Source organism: Mytilus californianus, unplaced genomic scaffold, assembly GCF_021869535.1.
Source record: "Mytilus californianus isolate M0D057914Y unplaced genomic scaffold, xbMytCali1.0.p SCAF_3, whole genome shotgun sequence".
NCBI classification, from domain to species: Eukaryota; Metazoa; Mollusca; class Bivalvia; order Mytilida; family Mytilidae; genus Mytilus; species Mytilus californianus.
This window is the reverse complement of record NW_026262679.1, coordinates 127,459,821-127,482,583: the sequence shown is the minus strand read 5'-3', so window position 1 is coordinate 127,482,583 and position 22,763 is coordinate 127,459,821. Positions and strand designations below refer to the sequence as shown.

General features: G+C 34.4%; 1 protein-coding gene across 3 annotated transcripts in view; it reads left to right on the top strand.

Annotated features, from left to right (window-relative positions):
* LOC127736155 (succinate--CoA ligase [ADP/GDP-forming] subunit alpha, mitochondrial-like) overlaps positions 1-18,289 on the top strand; it is a 30,735-nt gene extending 12,446 nt beyond the window's left edge. Inside the window, exons 2-10 of one of the 3 annotated variants that reach the window (XR_007998830.1) lie at positions 1,441-1,544; positions 2,415-2,531; positions 11,249-11,461; positions 11,912-11,969; positions 13,815-13,976; positions 15,138-15,211; positions 16,603-16,870; positions 17,106-17,184; positions 18,155-18,289. Coding sequence is in view for 1 of the 3 variants with exons in the window: in XM_052246712.1 (XP_052102672.1) it covers positions 1,441-1,544; positions 2,415-2,531; positions 11,249-11,461; positions 11,912-11,969; positions 13,815-13,976; positions 15,138-15,211; positions 16,603-16,791; positions 18,155-18,178 (941 nt within the window). In the remaining 2 variants the exon portion in view is untranslated. Of the gene's footprint in view, positions 1-1,440; positions 1,545-2,414; positions 2,532-11,248; positions 11,462-11,911; positions 11,970-13,814; positions 13,977-15,137; positions 15,212-16,602; positions 16,871-16,949; positions 17,029-17,105; positions 17,185-18,154 lie in introns of all 3 variants that reach the window. The other 2 variants (XR_007998829.1, XM_052246712.1) reach the window with 2 other exon arrangements.
* Positions 18,290-22,763: the final 4,474 nt, after the last annotated feature.

Genomic DNA, 22,763 nt, shown 5'->3' with positions numbered 1-22,763 from the left:
TATTTCAATTTGCCATGTACTTTCATAATTAATTTAAACATTATTTTTAATAAACGATATTTTTTTCGAAAAAATCCTCGTTTTTTACATCCATTCAAGGAGGTATAATAGATTATATACGTCCTTGTTCTATTCTAGACGTAAAATTTTAATAAAGTGCATGAAAGACTTCTTTTTAATTTCAGTGTAAAAAAAAAATGAATAATGAAGCCTACTTTGTACATCAAGTACATCTTCCCCAGACTCAAAATCTTAAATGAAATGCTAGTAATACTTCTTTTATAGATTTTAATTTTAACGATTCTCGTTCCGAATATAAATCGCATTGTTTACATGAAATCTTATCTCATATCTAAACACATCTAGTTTCAACGTTCGACTCTAATTAAAATAAGTACGCATATATGTAGGTAAATATTAGCAGCTTGTAATTACGTGCAAGGAAGTATTCAAATGCTTATTAAAGTAGCTTGCATCAAAAGATTCATAATAAATTTCGCATCATATGTAACATATCTCTATAGCAACTTTAAGATGCTAATGCTTATTCAACAGGTCAATTAATAAGCTATTGCGCATGTGTATGAAAGGTGGTCATAGAAAGAACAGATGTATTCTGAATAACATCTGGTGTTCCGAAAGACTACGGACATCGTCCAATATATACTGCGTAAACCCTCAGGGGTTTACGCAACAACTGTAGTCATCAATCAAGTTTGACTAAAAGTTAAGAGACTGTGCTGTATTGATCAGTGGTTGTCAGAAATCCTAAAAAAAAAATTATCCATGTTTTCCTGGACAAAACATAGTAAGATGGATATTTCTTGTGTTCAAATTCAAATTTATCGTGAATTTTGGTTGTATTTTTTGTCACAGTAATGTAAAAGTTTATTGTATGAATATTATAATAATGTAATGTCTGCAAAGTTTAAGACTTCAATTCCAAATAATTCTAAAATTGCAACATGTGCAAAGGCAGATATTTTTTTACAGAATAAATTTCTGTAGACTCATGGACAATGCAGCTTACCACATCAACCAGCAACACCCAAAAGCTCCAGATGTCATAGATTTATTCAATTTTGATGTGAAAATTTATGATTCTACGAAATGACAAATTAACTGAATATTTACTGATACAAATTTAATGAAATTTTTGATATGACCAGAATATTTCTTCATTTTCCATTCCAAGAGAACTTTGTGAAATAAATACAATAAAGAATCATTGAGTTTCAGAAGTTAATGCACTGTTTTTATTCAAGGGATAAATGCGTTTCCATTTTAATTTTAATGGTAGTATATTCTATAACATGTAAAGTAAGAAAATTTAGCAATATTCCATAATCATCAGTTGTTGAAGATGTACATTCTAACTATCTAGGTAATTCCATCCACTACACCAGATGGCAGTTTGATTTATATTTTATATTTATACAGCTATTGGCAGAGTAGGAATCAGACACTGTTACACAAACTCACGACCTAACCTGCTGGTCAACAAACATACAAAGGTCATATGCCAAGGATTTACAGGCAAACAGGTACAACTATCTTCAATTTGTATTTTATCAAAAACTTGAGTTTTTTTCCAGAGTATTATTGCAATAATCTGTTAACATTCCCATTAAAACAATTTTTTTCCTAAATGTTGCAATTGATGGTTACCCAGCAATGTAGTCAAATGATTTCTGTATGCATAGTTAATAAGAAACATCTTATAAATAATTTTCAAATGTTTCATGATGATTTTCTATGACCTTCTTAACCACACATGCATGAATTTAGCCCTCAAATGAATCTGTTCATGTTGGCATATAAAAGTTGTGTAACATGTATAATAAAAATCTTATGAAGCTGGTTGGATGAACTACAAGTTGCCACATTTTTTTCCGAGTTCCACGAAGCTATGTACATGTATAACATGTACAAGTTTAAACGAAACAGATTTTCACATTATTTAAGGAATATCAATGAAGCTTCACATAAAAGGTACATAAAGCTGCAGCAGATGGAAGTGTTCATGAAGAGAGAAAATTATTATACAGCATATAGCCATTTAGTGAAAAGAGAGGGTTTGGGCTTCCGAGGTTATAAATTTGGTAGCCAATGATTCAAATTATATCTATTCCCTAACATGTACAATGTATGATATAAACTACCTTAAAGGTCATAGTAAGACCAAAGACAAGTGGTATAATGTATCAAGAGAAAAAAGGACAGAAAAAGATAAGATGAAATGACCAGACATGTACTTAAATGTATCAAGAGAAAAAAGGACAGAAAAAGATAAGATGAAATGACCAGTCATGTACATATACTATATATTTTTTTTACCTTTAATGAACAAAAGGGCTTACATATGTGTTAAAATGTGGTTAAAAGTCATTCTGGATGTTGTTTTATATTTAAAGGGAACATTTCACAGTCAGCAAGCTCTTGAATATGGCACTAAAATGGTTGGAGGTGTGTCTCCAGGAAAAGGAGGACAAAAACATCTTGGACTTCCTGTGTTCAACTCTGTTCAAGAGGTAAGTGTGGAGTAAATTGATCAAGAGGAGTTAGGACTATGAAACATTAGAAGTGAAGACAAGAAAACATGAGGAATTTAGATAATCAAATATAAGAAGTGAAGATCAATAGTAGATCAAGAGCTTTAAGCTGGTTTTTTTTGTGGTGCCATTGTTTCTTCATGGATACTTCCGGTATGTCTACCTGTTCTGGTCTCAACAGAGACTTATATAGCTATGTCCCTTCCAACATTAACCCCATATCACCTTTGTTTAATTTGCACATTTTTGTTACTTTGTTTACAGTCTTATATTTACCTTTTACTAATGTAGTTACTTAATTTAAAACTTTATTAAAAGAGCTCAGGTCATAAAGGAAAGTAAATTAAATAACGTCATGCACATGTCTGACTAAAAGTATCTACTATATCCTTATGTTTCTCATTTTGGAAACAAGAAAGAAATTGGTAGATTAGAAATTGCACTTAAAAGATGGATCCATAGAGGCATGCGACCTCCAACAGTTAGAAAACAATTGTGCATGTGCTTTCTTCAAAGGTCATGTTGATGGGTGATTAAACAGCGTCCTGTCCTCATATTGATACTTTATAACAATTCCATATAAAAAAAGATGTGGTTTGATTGCCAATGAAACATCTCTCCACCAGAGATCAAAGGATGTAGATGTAAACAACTATAGGTCACCATATGGCCTTCAACAATGAGCAAAATATTATCATACATTGTAAGTTATATAGGGCCCCTTCTTGATATGGATCGCAAGCCATTTTTATATTTATTCTATTTTCAAGGTATCTTATAAATTCAAAAAAGAAATGTCTTAAACTGAATAAAATATCTTATAAACTAAAAAAAGATATCTTTTAATTTAATAAGATGTCTTATTAAACAGTCTATAAAGATATCTTATTTAGTTTATAAGTTATATTATCTAGCTAAAAAAATATGTTGTTTATTTTTAATGATATCTTGTAAACTGTATAAGATATCTTATATATCTTTTATTTTTAACATATTTTATAAACTTAAAAAGATATCCTATAAAGTAAATAAGATATCTAACTAAATCAGATATCTTTTAACATATATAAGATATATAATAAACTAAAAGATTTCTTGTTTTATTTGTGAGATGTTTTATTCAAGTTGAAGTTAATAAGATATCTTAAACATTAAATCACATATCTTTAAAAAAATTAAGATATCTTATAAGTAAATAGAGATATTTTATAAATTAAATAAGAAATTAAATAAGATATCTTATAAACTTATAGAGATATCTTTAAAGCTAAATAAGATATCTGATAAATTATTAAGATATTTGATAAATCAATCATATAGAATATCTTGTATTGCTTGTAAGATATCTTATAAAGTTAACAAGATATGTAATAAAGTTAATAAGATATCTTATATACATTTAAAGATATCTTTTATATAAAATATACAAGATATCTCGTATAGTATTTGCTTAAAAGATATCTATTAAATTTAATAAGATATCTTTTAAAGTATTAACTTCTAATTAGATAAGATATCTTAAATAGAATACAAGATATCTTATATACTTTATAGATATCTTATTTACTTTATAAGATATCTTGAAATTGAATAAATATAGAAACGGCTTGCCATAGATATAATGTAAATGCTTTGTTTATTGTTTTCTATGAAAACCTTGGATTTCAGATATTCGGTTAACTTTGCTTAAAATCAAATTTCAGAGTCTGACTCAATTTACTGGATGAATTTGGCAGCTAGTGCTGCTTTAACTGTAATCATATATAATTGATTAAAAATTTGAAATAACACTTTAAAAATTTGGGGCATCCATAGGGCTTTCCTGGATCTCCTTCATTAGAAATGCCTAAGTTAAATAATTATAGTCAACTACTCTTGTTTTATTAAAGACAGAAAAACAACATAGTATTAATATTTTGGGGTCTCCTAGGTTCCTACAATTTTTTTCACATAAATATTTATCTAATACTTCATTTTATTTCCGTATGTTGAATTTTTATAAGAGAAAAACAAACAGTGACTTTTATTGATCTACTTTTGTCTTCATTAACAGGCTGTTTTTGTTTTTCTTGATTTTTAGAAGCTATATAAACGACAAAAGAACATTGACCCTTACACTGTAATGATACAGTAAATATTATACATTAATGATCCGTTGATAGAATTAAAGAGCATGATGAAATAATGATGATAGAACATTTAAAAAACTTACTAATAACAACTAAGAATAATTTGTTTGTCAAAAAAACTTACCAGTAACAACTAAGAATAATTTGTTTTTCAAAAAAAACAATTAATTATTATACTTCTTAAAACAAGGGTTAACTTCAACCAGATAATAAATGTCTTTAAAAATGAACTGTTAAGGAAAGATTGTTTTTTTATTTTAATGAAGACATTGTTTTCCAGGGAAAAATATATTGTCTCCTTTAGCCATTAAACATGTTTAAAAAAAAAACATTAATAAATTTCAAATAAATTATTAGACTATCTACAAATGAGGGGGGGGGGGGGGGGAGTTGGAGGGGTCTTGATCCCGAAATCCAGGGCTTAAAAACATGAAATCCAAAGGTCCCAAATTTAAAGAAGTTTAAATCCCGACATCCCGAAATTCGAAAAAAGAATTCCTGGATCCTGAAAGGATCAATCCCGAAATCCCGAGCTTAAAAACACCCGATCCCGGAGTCCCGATAAAGGTCCGACCCCCCTCTCACAAATGATCACAGAAAAAAATATGAAACTGTTTTCATGCAATATATAAAAAGCACTTGATTGTAAATATAGATAACCATTGATGATGAATACACCTATTAAACATTTACAACATATGTATTTGACAAGTGTTGGTTTTAAAGTGCGTTAACAGTTTATTTCCAGCTTTTTTTTTAAATTTCAATCAGAAGAATATTCAGTCTGTGCCAAAAAATTCATGTGACTAACCATTTAGCTAGTGACCAGCAATGGTTTAAGAATAAAAAACCAATTTTCCCAATAGTGAAAAATATCTAGATGCAGTAAGATTGAATTGATATAAATTAATAATTTTTCCTGTATTTAAAACAGTTGATCATCAGTTATTTCTTTGTCATCCCCGTTTTCACCACATTAATTTCTAGAAGCAGTAAGATTGAATTGATATAAATTTTAATATTTATATTCACTAATAAATTTTCTTTCAACTATATATTATAATTGGTTTTATCATTTATTGTCTGAGATGTAACATTAATCATCACTGACCTGCAGTTAAAAGATCGCTATCTTAAAAATAACTATGTTTTTATTTATATGTACTTTAAGAAGAAAATTGGTTACAGTTGAAAACATTTTTTGTGATCCCGAGTATATCTAAAGACCGATATATACCTTGGATGGTCGTTCCTGCAGTCAGGAACGGCAGATTGCTCTTCTAGTGTGAATAGTCGTCTGTAATAGCCATTGTTTCAACCGGAAGAGAAGGATTTCTGGGTAGTTCTTCAGACATCTCTAGATGGTCTGTCTGATGACCTAAAACTAACACTACGAATACTACACTCCCCCCAGTTTTATTAATAAGGCCCCCTCTACTGAGGTGGGCCCTGTGAATTTCGCCAAAAATTAACAAAATACGGAAATCATACCAAATTTAGAGAAAATATGCATCCCTTTATAATAAACAGTATACACCCTATCCCCCCAACCAGACCCTTTGTATCCATGGGTCTACTGATACACTAAAATTTAGTACAATGGGTTCCCAACAAATCGGGAACCCAGACAACTGTAAATTGTTCTTCTCTGGATTGTATGCCACCTCTTCCCTGTCTTTATACAAACTAAGACCGGGCCACTTAGTGGCTGCATGTCCTCTGTATAGTTGGACCCAGTAGGTAGTGCTGATCCATTCTCCATCGTGAAGAGTTTGATCTCATTTTTCCTCACTTGCACTCTATTTATACCTTTGTTAACGTAGGGAATTCCAGGGTCCCACTGTCTTCTGTTGGGACCTGATCTAACTGTGACATTGCTCACACAAAAGACTGGTGTCCCACTGTCTACTTGTGGCGGCTGCAGATTAAAATAACTAGTGCCCACATTATCTGCTTTAAAAAGTGACCACAAACTCAACCTTGGGTTTTCTGGATTAACGGATGCCGATAATAAGTCCTTGTCACATAAAGATTCTATACTAATGGCTGTTCCTTTGTTGATTGGACTGTTGTTTTCAGTTGTGGCCTTTTTGTTAATTGCTCCCGTGGAGGACCCTGTAGATTTTCTGTCAATTTCTCCAGTTGAGGAAGGGTCCACAAAAGTGATGGGTGTGCGACCTTTTTCAGTATTGTCAGTCATTCCGCCGTCAACTAAAGGAGTAGGACATGTCGAACCCTGGTATTGCGGGCAAACTGTGACTATCTTCTCATCGCTGGCTCTTTCTATCAAAGTGGTATCTGCCTCACCATCTGAGGTGGAGTCCCAACTCTCTTGGGTCTCCTCATCATTTGCGAAAGTTGTCTCTGTTGTGGCAGCACATGTGTTTGCAAGACTTTTTAATAAGTAGCAGTCCAATCTGCCTGAAGGAGCTGCCTCCCCGTCAGAATTGGAGCACTGCTCTGACTCAATCTCTGCTCTAACCTTCACCGACACACTGGATTCTCTGTTCCCCTCTCTGTCCCTGGCACCTACCCCTGGGCCCACTATAGCTACCTCCGCTACTCTGCCTTGGGGTACAGACTCAACTACTGAGAGGCCTAACTTCATTTGCAGGGACACACTCCGGCCTCCTGAGTAGTCCCGTTTAAGTTTAATGGTCCTGTTGCAGTTCTGCTTAACTGATTTATGAAGGTAACAGTTTTATCCCTCCCCTGTAAATCCAGACAGTCTCTCCTAACATGTCCAGGCTTTAAACAGTGGTAGCACACTCCCTCCAATGGAGGCCCTCTATCAGTGGAGGGACTCCCTGAGACGGACTTACCTCCAAAGTTTGGGCATTCCATTTTGAAATGGCCCCTCTCCCCACAGTGGTGGCAACTTTCTGTCCCTGTCTGTCTGCCAGGTGAGCAGCTTCCTGCAATGGGGTTTGTGAGGAGTTGCTTGAATTGGTCCATCATGTCGTCTAATTTTTCATGGACTTGACCAAGTTTGTTTTCAAACTTCTTATCAGACTTTTCTAACTCCACTTTCCATGTACTGACTGGGGCCCTCTCAAGGGCCATGGTAGCCCTTACATGGGGCCCCTGATACTCATGGAAGGCCTCAGGGTGGTCTTCATACTGCCCATCAGTTACCTGCCTAACGTCACGCCGATTTGGCTTGCCATATATTGCCTGGGTGTTATGTTGGAATAGCCGTATTTTATCTATGGCCTCCTCAATACTTTGGGGCTGAAGGTTAGAGACTTGCACCCCCAACTGTTTGTTTTCAATACCCTGGCACAGCCGTGTTATGGCTTGCTCGTACATGTAATCGTCAGGAAGGTTTCTAAATGCCTTGGTCGCTAAGGACAACACCCGATCAGCCCAGTCCTCAACAGACTCCTCAGGGGCTTGTCGGGCATTGTTAAACTGGACCCGGGCAGTCTCGGGGAGCGCCTTGAAACCAAAACGCTTGTGTAGCTTCTCCACAAGCTCCCTATAACTGACCTTCTGGTCTCTTTCTGTTATGAGGGCATAATACTCACTGGCTTTTCCCTCAAGACACCAGCAAAGTTGGTCCTTGCATTCTTGTGGACCCCATTCACAAACCTCCGCATACCTTGCAAATTTTGTGAAAAAGGCCTGCCAGTTGCCCTTCCCGTCATACTTAATATTTTTTGGGGCATTGGTAACTTTAGAGACGCCACCTGAAGTTCCTTGTGCCCCACCTCTGCTGTCGGGTCCCCTTGTGTTTTCCCTAGGCCTATCCTCAATATATGGTACTTGGTAGGCCTGTTGCCCATAGCTCCCCCCTGCGGTGACCCCTTGTGGGGGCACTGGCGTATACCCTTGATTATACTGGTTCTGGGGTTGCCTATCCCCATAGGCACGGGATGGGGTCTGCCTTGTGTCCTCACCCCTATTGTCTTGCCTCTCTCCATAGATTTTTGATGGGGCCTGCCTTGTGTCTTCGCCCCTATTGTCTTGCCACTTGCCATACCTACTGCAGGGTGTCTCATACTGTACCCCACCAGTGTGAGCTGGTTGGTTACAGGGTGCTGACCCCTGACCTGCATAGTTGCTTATGTGACCCATGGGGTATGAAGGTATTTCCCCATAGGTCGGTTTATTTTTGTCCCACGCACTGTCTTTACCTGGCCAATACGGCTTGTTCCTAATAATACCTCTGTGGTGAGGGGGATAACCCTTTTTGTCAAGCCTTCGACTTTAGTCGAAAAAGCGAGACATAGCGATCCTACATTCTGTCGGCGTCGGCGGCGGCGTCCACAAATATTCACTCTGTGGTTAAAGTTTTTGAAATTTTATTAACTTTCTTAAACTATCCTTGATTTCTACCAAACTTGGACAGAAGCTTGTTTATGATCATAAGATAGTATCCAGAAGTAAATTTTGTAAAAATAAAATTCCTGTTTTTCCGTATTTTACTTATAAATGGACTTAGTTTTTCTGCCGGGAAACATTACATTCACTCTGTGGTTAAAGTTTTTAAAATTTTAATAACTATCTCAAACTATCCTGGATTTGTACCAAACTTGGACAGAAGCTTGTTTATGATCATAAGATAGTATCCAGAAGTAAATTTTGTAAAAAATAAAATTCCATTTTTTCCGTATTTTTCTTATAAATGGACTTAATTTTTCTGCCAGGAAACAATACATTCACTCTGTGGTTAAAGTTTTTAAAATTTTAATAACTTTCTTATACTATTTTGGATTTGTACCAAACTTGGACAGAAGCTTGTTTATGATCAAAAGCTAGTATCTAGAAGGAAATTTTGTAAAAAAATAAATCCATTTTTTCCTATTTTACTTTTAAATGGACTTAGATTTTCTGCCAGGAAACAGTATATTCACTCTGTGGTTAAAGTTTTTAAAATTTTAATAACTTTCTTATACTATTTTGGATTTGTACCAAACTTGGACAGAAGCTTGTTTATGATCAAATGCTAGTATCTAGAAGAAAATTTTGTTTTCTTCCAGTTAACATTACATTCAGTCTTCAGTTAAAGTTTTTAAACATTTATTAGATTCATAAACTATCCTGGATTTTTACCAAACTTGGACAGAAGCTTCTTATAATCAAAAGATAGTATCAAGAGGAATATTTTTATTGATTTACTTCCTCATTTTTGTTGAGCCTGCGATTAACAGAAAAAGTAGGCGAGACACTGGGTTCCGCGGAACCCTTACGAATTTTTTGGGTCACCAATTTGGTGACTCCACTCTTTTTTCTGCAACTGTTCCCTGTAGCCCCCGTCCCAATTCCCTGTGGGTTCGGGTCTAGCTTTAGCATCCCCGGGATATGGACTATATTCAAGGAAGGCAGAGTCCATCTGGCTGGGCCCTTCTGAGGGCCCGGGACTTTGCCCCTGGTGCCATGCTTCTTGCCTAAATGCAGATTTGCCTTGTACTTGGGATGGTGTTCCCTGTGGGGCAATGTGTCCCCAGTCTATGAGAGTGTTTTCCCTGTCTAACATCTCACCATGCCTGCCTTGGAGCTGAGGTGGTGGCCCAATATTTTGGCCACCTCCATTTGGGCTGAAGTCCAGCCTGGATAAGAGGCCCCTTGTTACTCGTAGGTGGGAGATTGTGGCCAAGTCTGACTCGGTCACAAAGCCCCTGCTCTCCCTAATGTCCATTATTTGCTCCCCAGTTTTTATGCCTATACCCGGGAGCTGGAGTAACTCTTGAAAGCTACAAGTGTTTAGGTTTACAACCGACATTTGTAACTGTGAATCACTGAACAACAATTTATAACAAAGTTTATTAATTTAAAGAATAAACAACAACAAACAACACACTTAGAATACCACAAGTTATTTATTTAATAACACGAAAACTTCTGGTTCGGGTAACCCGTCCTTCTGGTCTGCGGTTAACAGAAGTAAACAAAACAATAACACAACGACTGGTAACCCGTCCTTCTGGTCTGCAGTTACCTGAAAAAAAAAAACAATAACAAGACGACTGGTAACCCGTCCTTCTGGTCTGCGGTTACCGGTGACTGGTACCCAGCTGTCCCTTCAGGGTCAGCAAGGTCACCTGTCGTCTACTTGAACAATCCTTTCTCCTAAACTACCGTGAAGTATTCCTCCAAAATACTCCACGAGTGCCTGAAATGATTTACTCCCTCGCTGGAATAAACCAAATCACCTTTCCCCCTCCTGCCTTACTATTTTTGCCGTCCACAACCGGCCGGCAAAAACCTTAAAAAAAACCCTAAAAGCTCTGACACTGCCCGCTAATTGCTCGCAGCGCCAATGTTGTGATCCCGAGTATATCTAAAGACCGATATATACCTTGGATGGTCGTTCCTGCAGTCAGGAACGGCCGATTGCTCTTCTAGTGTAAATAGTCGTCTGTAATAGCCATTGTTTCAACCGGAAGAGAAGGATTTCTGGGTAGTTCTTCGGACATCTCTAGATGGTCTGTCTGATGACCTAAAACTAACCCTACGAATACTACACATTTTATATAATTTTACATGTATGGGTCAGTGTTTATATCCCTGCATCAGTGTTTTTTGCAGTGTACATTTTGTTGTTAATTTGCATGTGTATTTCAGGCAAGAGATCAGACCAATGCAGATGCCTCTGCCATCTACGTCCCTCCACCATTTGCTGCTGCAGCAATCATTGAAGCAATAGAAGCAGAAGTACCATTAATTGTTTGTATAACTGAGGGTATCCCACAGCAGGACATGGTTAAAGTCAAACATAAACTCATCCGTCAGTCTAAATCCAGATTAGTAGGTCCCAACTGTCCTGGAATTATAAAGGTATGTTGATCTGAACAAGATTTCGGTCAGTCTTTATGCAATTAGTAAGTCACAAATGTCCTGGATTTATCAAGGTATTATTGTCCTTACAACACTTTGTAAAACATGAATTCAAAAAGATTGAAATATTTCAAACTTGTCTCATTGAAAATGATTTAGACCAAATTTCCCCAGAACATATATTTACAATTAAAGTTTCCCAGTTGGAAGGTCGGGGCTTTATATTAAAATGCTAAATCAGCCTTGAGTCTAGAGTGAATTTAAAGTTTAACTATTAACTATCATTTCAAAGTCAGAGTATTAGTGTGACCATTCACTTAGTCATTACCACCTTATTGGTATTATTTAATGATCTGATTTAAAAAAAAAAAAGACGTCTTTTAGGGAACACATTGAGATTTAGAGATACATGTATATACCTCTTGATATACTTATGGTTGTTTGTTTTAGCCTGGTGAATGTAAGATTGGTATCATGCCAGGACATATACATAAAAGAGGGAAAATAGGTAGGTACATTTATCATACAGAAAACAGTACGGGAATAAATACCATAATCATTTCACACTTTATTTTGGTGTTTTTGGAAATAGACATATGACAATCATATCACATCTTCTTCAATTTACATATAGCAAAAATTTTAGCTGGGAATTTGGTTAAAACAGATATCAACATTAAACATGCAAACATTGATTGTATCATTTCATCAAACATCTAATATTTTATCAAGTTTTGATAACTTTATTTATAAATGTATCAAATCTACTTGACATCTGCAAAATTGCCAAACTTAAGGACTTTTCTGTCAGTACATAAAAGTACAGTCGATGTCATGGATTCGTTTTGTTCTGATATGAAATACAGTATGGCTGCATGAGTCAATCTTATAGATAAGACATTTTTTCTGTCATAAACCTCTTTAGGCAAAAAGTTGTACATGAAAAAATACTTATGTCTTGAACATTTCAAAAAAACTTTCGATTTCTCAGGAAAAGAACAACAAAAAAAAAACAGTAAATGGAAGGTTGATTGTAATATGTCTACAAATAAGCTGAAATTATTATTTGATGAGATTAAACATAAAAGATACATCTTCCTGTACGCATTAGCATTGTTATTGGTCAAATAGCTTTAGAAAATATAAATAAGGAGATGTAGTATGATTGCCAATGAAACAACTAATCACAAAACTTTAAATGAAGTGGATGTAAGCAATTATAGGAAATTGTATGGCCTTCAACAATGAGAAAAGCACATTTCATAAAGTTGGCTACCAAAGGCCATGACTCAAAAAATAGGAAACAATTCAATTGAGAAAACTAACAGCCTAATTTATAACAAAACAATTTATGAAAAACAAATATGACAGACATGAACCAACAACAACCACTGAACTACATGCTCCTGATGGGACAGGCACATACAGAATTTAAACATGTTTGTGAGCGCTCAACCGTTCCCCTACCTGGGATGGTGGTGTTACAGCACAACATAAGAACAAACTTTAAAAATCAGTTTGAAAGGGCTTAACTCATCAGATTGATACAAAGCAGAACTACATAGATCTAACAAAAGCACAGACTGGAGGTGGCAGGGTATTTATACATCCCTAACAACAAAAAAGACACAAATTACAGATCTTAAGAGTACCCACAGCTACTAACAGCTAGTTCAAAGCCAATAACAACTGATAAAAAAATCATGAATCTAAGACTAAATTATCAGTCAGTACACATCCAACATCCAGTGGATTTAGATTTAAGACGTCATAAATACTCAGAGAAAAACATGACTTTGTGCAATGCCAAAATATAGGTATCAACAGATTGTAGGACCGTGAATGTTCATAGGTGTATAACAATGATATTTAGTATGGTTTTAATTTACTGATAACAAAATCAATATTTATACCAATAAAAACAATATTCAAAGATCTAATTATAGTGTTGAATTGGTAACCTTTTAGAATAAGTATATTAAGAGGATTGATAAGTTTACCGGGATTGTATCTAAATTTCTGGGCTCGGTTAACAACATCACTGTAAAATTCAGAAGTTAATCACAAAATTCAAACTGTGTAAAAATAGAAGAACTGAGAAATTATGTATTATACATGTTATAGAAAACACAGAAACTGCTAATAACGTTATAACATTAACAATACTGTACCCAATTTACTGCACCAGATGCACATTTTGACAATCAATTTCTCTTCAGTGATTCTCGAGGCCAAAATATGTTAAAATCCAAAACCTAATGTAAACATTGAATAGCAGATAGAACCAAACATGTCCAAAAGTAAAACAAATTGTGTAACCTGATTAAAAAAAAATATATTTGTGTATTTTTAGGCATTGTTTCAAGGTCTGGTACCTTAACATATGAAGCAGTACACCAGACAACAATGGCTGGACTAGGACAATCACTGTGTGTTGGTATTGGTGGAGATCCTTTTAATGGAACTAATTTTATTGATTGTTTAGAAGTTTTCCTATCAGATCCACAAACAGAAGGTACATACATTATTTCCTTTTACAGCCTTATCATTCTTTCAAACAAAATATTTTTTAAATGGAGACTTCTTACCATTGAAATTTTGGACTCTGGATTTATTTATTTTCGTGGGCAAAATCTTTGGGTATTGAAGAAAAATTGTACTTCCATGGATATTTGATTTCATGGTTTTGTACATGTACTAAAAAATCCACATTATATGTTGAAGAAAACTAGAATCTCTAAAGAGCCTGTATCGCTCACCTAGGTCTATGTTCATCTTCCAACAATGGACACTCTCCAACACTAGACAAGAATAGAACTCATGACAAAAATCAATTTTTCTGTAGATCTTGTATAGTGGATAATTTTCTCTGATTTCATTTTTCTTTACCCTCTTCAGTTTTTGCCCAAAACACAAAAAGGATGAAACAAAACACTAATTTGTAGGTCTTGTCTTGCTGATCATTTTGGCTATTCAAAAGGTAATAATATAGTTTTTAATCAGATAGGCAAAAACACTAAAAATTGGTAAAAATCCTAATTAAAGAGCCCATTACTCCAATAAGGAGTCAACTGACAATTTTTGCTATTATACTTTTTTGTAGATGTTGTCGTCTTGATCATTTTTGCTTTTTAAAGTTTTAAGACAAAAACTAATAAATGGTAAAAATCAAACATGGCACTCAATATTCAAAAACAGATTTTTTTTCTTATTAAAAGATTAATAAATGACATGGAATTGCAACAACTTTATCAAGTACAGTTATCATTTCGATATTTCCTGCACACAAATGATGTTCTACTGGGATATCAGATTTACTTAATATTTTTAGAGTAAAAACATTAGAAAAGATGATAGGATAAGGCATGTTCAAAAAATTTTGTTTCATGAAAATTTTCAGTTGTATGGTACATGAAATCTGTCTTTCTGTTATGGTTTGAATTTAAACTGATTGCATTATTTAATGTATGGAACACAAATAAATGAAAACATGGCTGGTAGTTGTTAAAGTGTCAGTTCTGTTTATTTCACAAATTTAATATTTAATTTGTTTCCTGATAATACTTGATATTGTGTGGCTTCCTGGGTTATCAAAGTTTTACTAGACTGTAATTATAGAATGATTTTTATTGAAGACTGGACAAAACAATGTAATATTCTTTCATTATACATTTAGGAATAGTATTGATTGGAGAGATTGGTGGTGGAGCAGAAGAAAAAGCATCTGAATATCTTAGGAATAATAACTCTGTAAGTAAAAGTTTGTCTGCTTTAACTGAATAGTCTGAATACCCAAGCACTTGTATACTTGCATCCATTTATGTCTTAACCAGACATATCAAAATTACATTGGTAGCCTTCAAAACAAACAATTATGGCCTCATACTTGTCTTAACAATGAGGTATTAATAACTGTTCTTATCGTATTAGAAAGCTTTACATTTTACCAATGTTAAATTTCTGGAGCTACTGATATGATAGGGACTTATTCAAAATCAAAATCAATTTATTGCAACTGTCTTTTGTCTCCCATCAGAAAAATTCCGAGGCTAGACTTAGGTGTGCTACTTGAAGTGTTGGTGACATCAACAATGTGTTGAAGTTTTTGATTAGGTCAGTTTAATGGGAACCACTTATGGTGAATCAGTGGTACATGGTATGAAGTTGTATTAGCATTAGCACATTCTCATATCCATGGAGAACAAATGTATACATGTTACTTACGTGTACTGTCAATTCAAGCTGCGATATTGTGATTATTATTTATAAAAGCAGTCAAGTGAAAATTGTCTACTGTAACTAAAAGAATAAAACTATCAAAAAATCACTATCATTGTACTTAAACAAAGTATAGCAAAGTACTCCTAATTCTGTAAATCACAAAAATCGTTGGAATATTCAAAAATAAAGGTATGTGAGTTAAATGTCAATGTTACAGCCTCTCAACCAGTAACTTCATGGTTTTAAGCAATAACACATAAGGTAATGCCTGTACCAAGTCAGGAATATGACAGTTGTTTTCCATTCATTTGATGTGTCTGAGCTTTTGATTTTGCCATTTGATAAGGGACTTTCTGATTTGAATTTTCCTTGGAGTTCGGTACTTTTGTTATTTTACTTTTTGATATACACAACAGAACAGGCATATAAGAAGATCTGACATCAATATCAAATTTGTAAATGGACAAAAATAGAAGAAAAAAACAAATGTCCTGATTTAGGACATAACATAACAGACTGACAGAAATTTTATGTAAAAATCAAAGGGGACAGCAAAATAACTTATAAGAGCAGTAAGCTGTCTAAGAAGCTAATGTAGTTTGGTTAATATTTTCAAAATCATACACCAAAACGTAATGATTTGTTAGCAATACTAGAAATTCATACAATGTCCTACCATGATTTTCATTTTTGTGTTAATATAAGGAAATTCTGACAGTGAATTTGTACAGACATGACAGAAAAAGCATTAAATTTAAGAACACTTTAATCATGATAAATACAGATAACAATAACACAGGGGTAAATAAAATGAATACAATTTTATACCATATCAAAAGTAGGCTGGTTTATCTTAAATTTGGATTTAAAAACTTCCTTGGGAGGTTAAGGATTGTTTTCAATTCATCCCTTGTTTGCAGGGACCAAATGCCAAACCAGTTATATCCTTCATTGCTGGAGTAACAGCACCCCCAGGACGTAGGATGGGACATGCAGGAGCTATCATTGCTGGTGGTAAAGGTGGAGCGGAGGAGAAGATCGAGTCATTGAGAGAAGCTGGTGTAGATGTAACCATGTCTCCAGCTCAACTAGGAACTACTATGGCTAAGGTAATAATTGTACTAGGGGGGATTACATGGTGTAGATGTAACCATGTCTCCAGCTCAACTAGGAACTACTATGGCTAAGGTAATAAATGTACTAGGGGGGATTACATGGTGTAGATGTAACCATGTCTACAGCTCAACTAGGAACTACTATGGCTAAGGTAATAATTGTACTAGGGGGGATTACATGGTGTAGATGTAACCATGTCTCCAGCTCAACTAGGAACTACTATGGCTAAGGTAATAATTGTACTTGAGGGAGAGCTGGTGTAGATGTAACCATGTCTACAGCTCAACTAGGAACTACTATGGCTAAGGTAATAATTGTACTAGGGGGGATTACATGGTGTAGATGTAACCATGTCTCCAGCTCAACTAGGAACTACTATGGCTAAGGTAATAATTGTACTTGAGGGAGAGCTGGTGTAGATGTAACCATGTCTACAGCTCAACTAGGAACTACTATGGCTAAGGTAATAATTGTACTAGGGGGGATTACATGGTGTAGATGTAACCATGTCTACAGCTCAACTAGGAACTACTATGGCTAAGGTAATAATTGTACTAGGGGAGATAAGCTGGAGTAGATGTGACCATGTCTCCAACTCAACTAGGAACAACTACGGCTAAGGTAATAATTGTACTAGAGGGAGAGCTGGTGTAGATCATCATCATAAGATGTAACCATGTCTCCAACTTAGCTAGGAAGAACTATGGCTAAGGTAATACTTGTACTAGGGGAGATTAACTGGTGTAGATGTAACCATGTCTCCAACTTAGCTAGGAAGAACTATGGCTAAGGTAATACTTGTACTAGGGGAGATTAACTGGTGTAGATGTAACCATGTCTACAGTGCAGCTGTGAACTACTATGGCTAAAGTAATAATTGTACATGTACTAAGGGGGGGTGGGAAATTCAAGTCAACATAATTGAAGTTGTTTGCCAGATGTTATGTTTTGGCATGCTGATAGATTTAACAACATTCCTTTGCTTGGTTAATGAAATTTTATTGTCCTCTTTAGTGTTTTCTTATTTTACAAATAAGCAGTTATTTTGGAGTACCTGTGCCCTTTCATTTATATAGTAGTCTAAATGTATCAGATTATAAATGTATACTGAAATCTGTTTTTTTTTCTGATGAAGTCATTTAGATGAATATTTATTAGAGTATTTTTATGTGACCTACGGTGGTCTGAAAACTGATAATGACCATGTTTATAAGCCTACAGACATTATGAAAATATTTTGCACATTATGGGGTTACTTGATTTTTACAAATTAATATCAAATGCTGGTTAAAAATACACAATAAACAATCTTCCGTTTCCATATTTATTATATTTGTTTACCTTTCTGTTTTTCAGGCTATGAAGGCAGCAGGGAAGTGACAAGTCAGACCCCTAAAGACATTTATAGACATTCATTAATAATTTAGACAAAGATTTTCTTGATTGTTATATTTATGAATTATGTGATAAATAAACTTAATATTTAGATGATTTGATTTTGCTCATATGGAATGGAACGAAAAAACTGTATTCAGTAAGCTTCTATGAAAGTTGACCATACATTAAATGCCAGATGTGTAATTTTAGACAAAGTTAAAAAAGTTTTTTTAGACAAAGTTTGCTATTTGCTAGAATTTGACTTATATAATATGGTAAGGAGTGGTTACATCAAAGGTTGTATACTCTTTAAACTGAGTTTTACTGTGCGTACTGTTGTGCGTTTGTTTTTTCTACATTGGCTAGAGGTATAGGGGGAGGGTTGAGATCTCAAAAAACATGTTTAACCCCGCCACATTTTTAGGCCTGTCCCAAGTCAGGAGCCTCTGGCCTTTGTTAGTCTTGTATCATTTTAAATTTTAGTTTCTTGTGTATAATTTGGAGTTTAGTATGACGTCCATTATCACTGAACTAGTATACATATTTGTTTAGGGGCCAGCTGAAGGACGTCTCCGGGTGCGGGAGTTTCTCGCTGCATTGAAGACCCATTGGTGGCCTTCGGCTGTTGTCTGCTCTATGGTCGGGTTGTTGTCTCTTTGACACATTCACCATTTCCATTCTCAATTTTATCTTGTATAATATAATCTAGGATTATATACAATTGCATACACATGGTCTGTAGGGAGTGTATTGGTGTTCATGTAAAAATAGTCAAAAAACAAATAGTCAACTAATGTTTGTTAAAGTTTCAAGATTTCATGAATGCATTGCATTTTAGGAACAAATTGATTTTTGCTAAATGTCCATTTAAGGAACTGGCATACATCATCTTAACCAGCATTCAGTCATAACTTTGACCAAGATTTCATGCTTGACTTTGAGTGAAAGTTTTTATCTGATGTAGCATTACCTAGGTATTGTAAATACTTTAGATGTAAGTGTACTCTTAGGAAAAGGTTATAGCCCAGTTAATTGTAGACCTACCTTTCATGCTTCATTTACTCTGTTCTTTAAGGATGTTGCTAGTATTGTTATTGACTTTTTGTCAGAAATTCAGATCCCTCTGGTTTTACTCGTGTGGAACCATTAAAATATTTTGCCCGCTAACCCCTACTTTTCTTTTTATATGACTGCAAAAAAATTTTTGGGATTGTATAATGGTATGATGTAGTCGTCGTAGTCTGCGTCGTCCGAAGATACATTGGTTTCCGGACAATAAAAGTTTCAAGAAGAAATCTTCAATTGCACAGTAATTCACAATAGATTTGTAAGATCTTGGACCACATTTATTTTGTGTCAGAAACCTATATTATGTCAAAAATTTGATGACAATCCAAATTCAGATAGTATCAAGCTTGAATATTGTGTCCAAATTTGCCCCAACTGTTCAGGGTTCAACCTCTGCGGTCGTATCAGGCTGTGCTCAGCGAAGCATTTTATTATTATTTAATTACATATTGAATAAAAGCAATTTTTTTAAATCCTATATTTAAATCCTTGTTACTTTTTCATAGTTTTGAAAGAGAAGAGGTGCAAATGTTAATTGTATGAAAAATCTAGAGAGAATCATTTCCCGCCAAATTTTCAATGGCTTATATCTCAAAATTAAGGACACGTACCTTGAATTTTTTTCTGATTTTTTAGCTCTGTTATATATATATTATCAATCTAAAACAATCTTTTAAAAAGCTTGTTATATTGAAACAGAGTAGCGAACACTCTCAATGAATCAAAAGTGTATTTTTTGGATACATAAAAAAGTTAAAGGTTCAAGGAGGTTATAAAAATCATGAATTACAGATAAGAAGTTTTCCAATTGCTTGAGGTGTATCCTCTCATATTATCACGTATTCATTCTTTAGATACATGTAACTTCTCTTACATGTGTGCTATTTCATACTCTCATATTCAGCCAGTTTGTTAGTTGAAATTGGTATTCAGTCCACCAAATTATGACGTATTCATATATGTATTTTTCTGAATATTTGATTACATGGTTTTGTAAAAGTCTGCATATAAGCCTATTGAAAATTTTGTACTTTTTTGAACATTTAAATCAGTGGTTCACGAAATCCATGAAAATTGGTCTCCAACGAAAAAATTAAATGAATCCACAGTATTTATGACAATATTTGTTAGATTTCTCTGCCTCTTATAATTTATAAATTTTTTATATATATAATCCTGCAGCTATGTTCAAAAATTTGATTTTTTTCTTAGATATTGATCACATGCAGTGTACAGTGAACTCACACTGGTGCAAATTAAACTTGCTGTTAGGTGAGAGTTTTTACTCAATGTTGAAGACCTCACTGTGACATTGAGATGAAGAACAGCAATTTGGTACAAGTGCTGTAAAATTACTACAAAAAGAGCAGATTGGTTAAATAAGAGTGCACACACTGAAATGTCTAGCCTGCCTTAGTTTGATCATGATTGAATTTATGTTGAAAATATGTGATATGAAGGTTTTACTGAAATTTTCCAATGAAATAAGCATTATCAATGATCATTGTAAATGAAGTCAAGATCAGAAGAACCCTGCCAGACAGACATGTACACCTTACAATCAAACCATACACCAAATATAGTTTATCTATTGCTTGTGGTTTCTGAGAAAATTCAACATAGACCACTGAACTATGAAAATGAAGACAACATAAGATTGATTGATTGATTGTTGGTTGCTTAACGTCCAGTGGCAAATATTTCATGCATATTCAGGACGAGAACAAATTAACAATAAATACAATAAGTAGGTTCTGTAATAGGGGCGTTCGGGGTTAAGGTAGACGAAATTTAGACTGCCACGGGAAATGAGGGAATATTGGATAGGGACAGAAATTTAGCCTTGCAACAGGTCACCTACGGACCCCTCAAAGAGTTGTTGCAAGGGTTCTTAACGTGCAAAGAGCGTGGCACTCTCTTTACACGAGGCATCGGATTTAACGTCCCCATTCTGACCGGACGTGGCTGCAAATTTGTACATCCCGCACAGCCAAACGGACGCCCCACTTTAGCAAGGGTTTTACTGCCGGTCGGAGGAAGACCAATGGCGACCATACTTCTATTCCCCAGTCACCCTTGGGGGTAGTCAACATAAGATGAACCATGCCAGATAATATTAACACCATGCAAGCATTCCATACACCAAATATAGTTGACCTTATGCTTACAGTATCTGAAAAACAAACATAACCATGAAAACTTTACATTGACTAATGAACTATGAAAATGAGGTCAAGGTCAGATGAAACCTGCCAGACAGACATCTTCACATTACAATCATTTTTTACACCAAATAAAGTTGACCTATTGCATATAGTATTTGATAAACAGACAAAACCATGAAAATGAGATAATATTGGAGAAATTCACAAGACAAATAAAAAAAAAAAATTTGAATCTGTTGCTCAACCAAAAAAAGGTCAAGGAGAATGGACATATGCCAGACGGAATCTTCATAACATAAGGAATTGCATACAAGGTATCCAGAATCCAGGTCTTCTATCTTCTAGGGATCATAATGTTGCAAAAACATAATTAGTTAACATAACAAGCTTTAAACACAATTGGGAGAAAACCATACCCCTAAAGACCTGCTCTGAATGGGTTTTCATGATCAATTTCAGAAACGTTTGTCAAAACTATGCTTAGATAACAGGTGAGCAATATAGTCTCATTTGAACTTATTGTTTTGAGGTTAAGATATAACAGTAAAGATCAATCAAAACAAAACATTTAATTAGAATTTAGACAAACAAATTACAAATTATATGTAACAAGTAAAACTATATAAACTGTAAAACAACAAGAGTATACGAGTACACAAAAATACATTTTGTTCGTTCTAATAAGCTAGATAAAAAAACAGTTGACATGTTAGTACTACTGGAGTGTTTAACGACCTTGACTCTCTATGAGGGTCTTGCACAGTCAGTCACCATGTAAGTAAAAATATATCACAAGCCATTTTGATGATACTGATACATAGATGGAAATTTTCAGTTTTGAATACTCTTCAAATTCATATAATTGATTTTTCCTTTCAACAGGTTTGATTCAAGCGCCACTAATGAGTCTTATGTAGACTAAACACAAGTCTGGCATACTTACTTGTCAGACTGCATTCTTTATGACATTATATATAACCCTTAAGCGAAGCCTTGGGACACAACAAAATCAAATTATACATAGCAAGTCATGATACAACAAAATAACTACTGAGTGTTTAACTGTTCGTCATGCAGTATATTTTGTACTACTAGAAAATACTTGGAGGTTGTATTCAAAAAGTATTTACATACAGTCATGTTTTAATGTTTACTAGAATGTATCTATTTTATTTTTTATATTTGTTTTCCTGGCTGGCACGTTCTACTGTAAGTATGTGTATCTTTATCCTCTTTTTAAGTATTAAAAGCATAAAAGGCCGTACAGTGACATATGGTTGCCACCTATGTCATTTGGTCTCTGGTTGAGAGTTTCTCATTGGCAATCCTACCACATCTTATTTTTATATTCATGA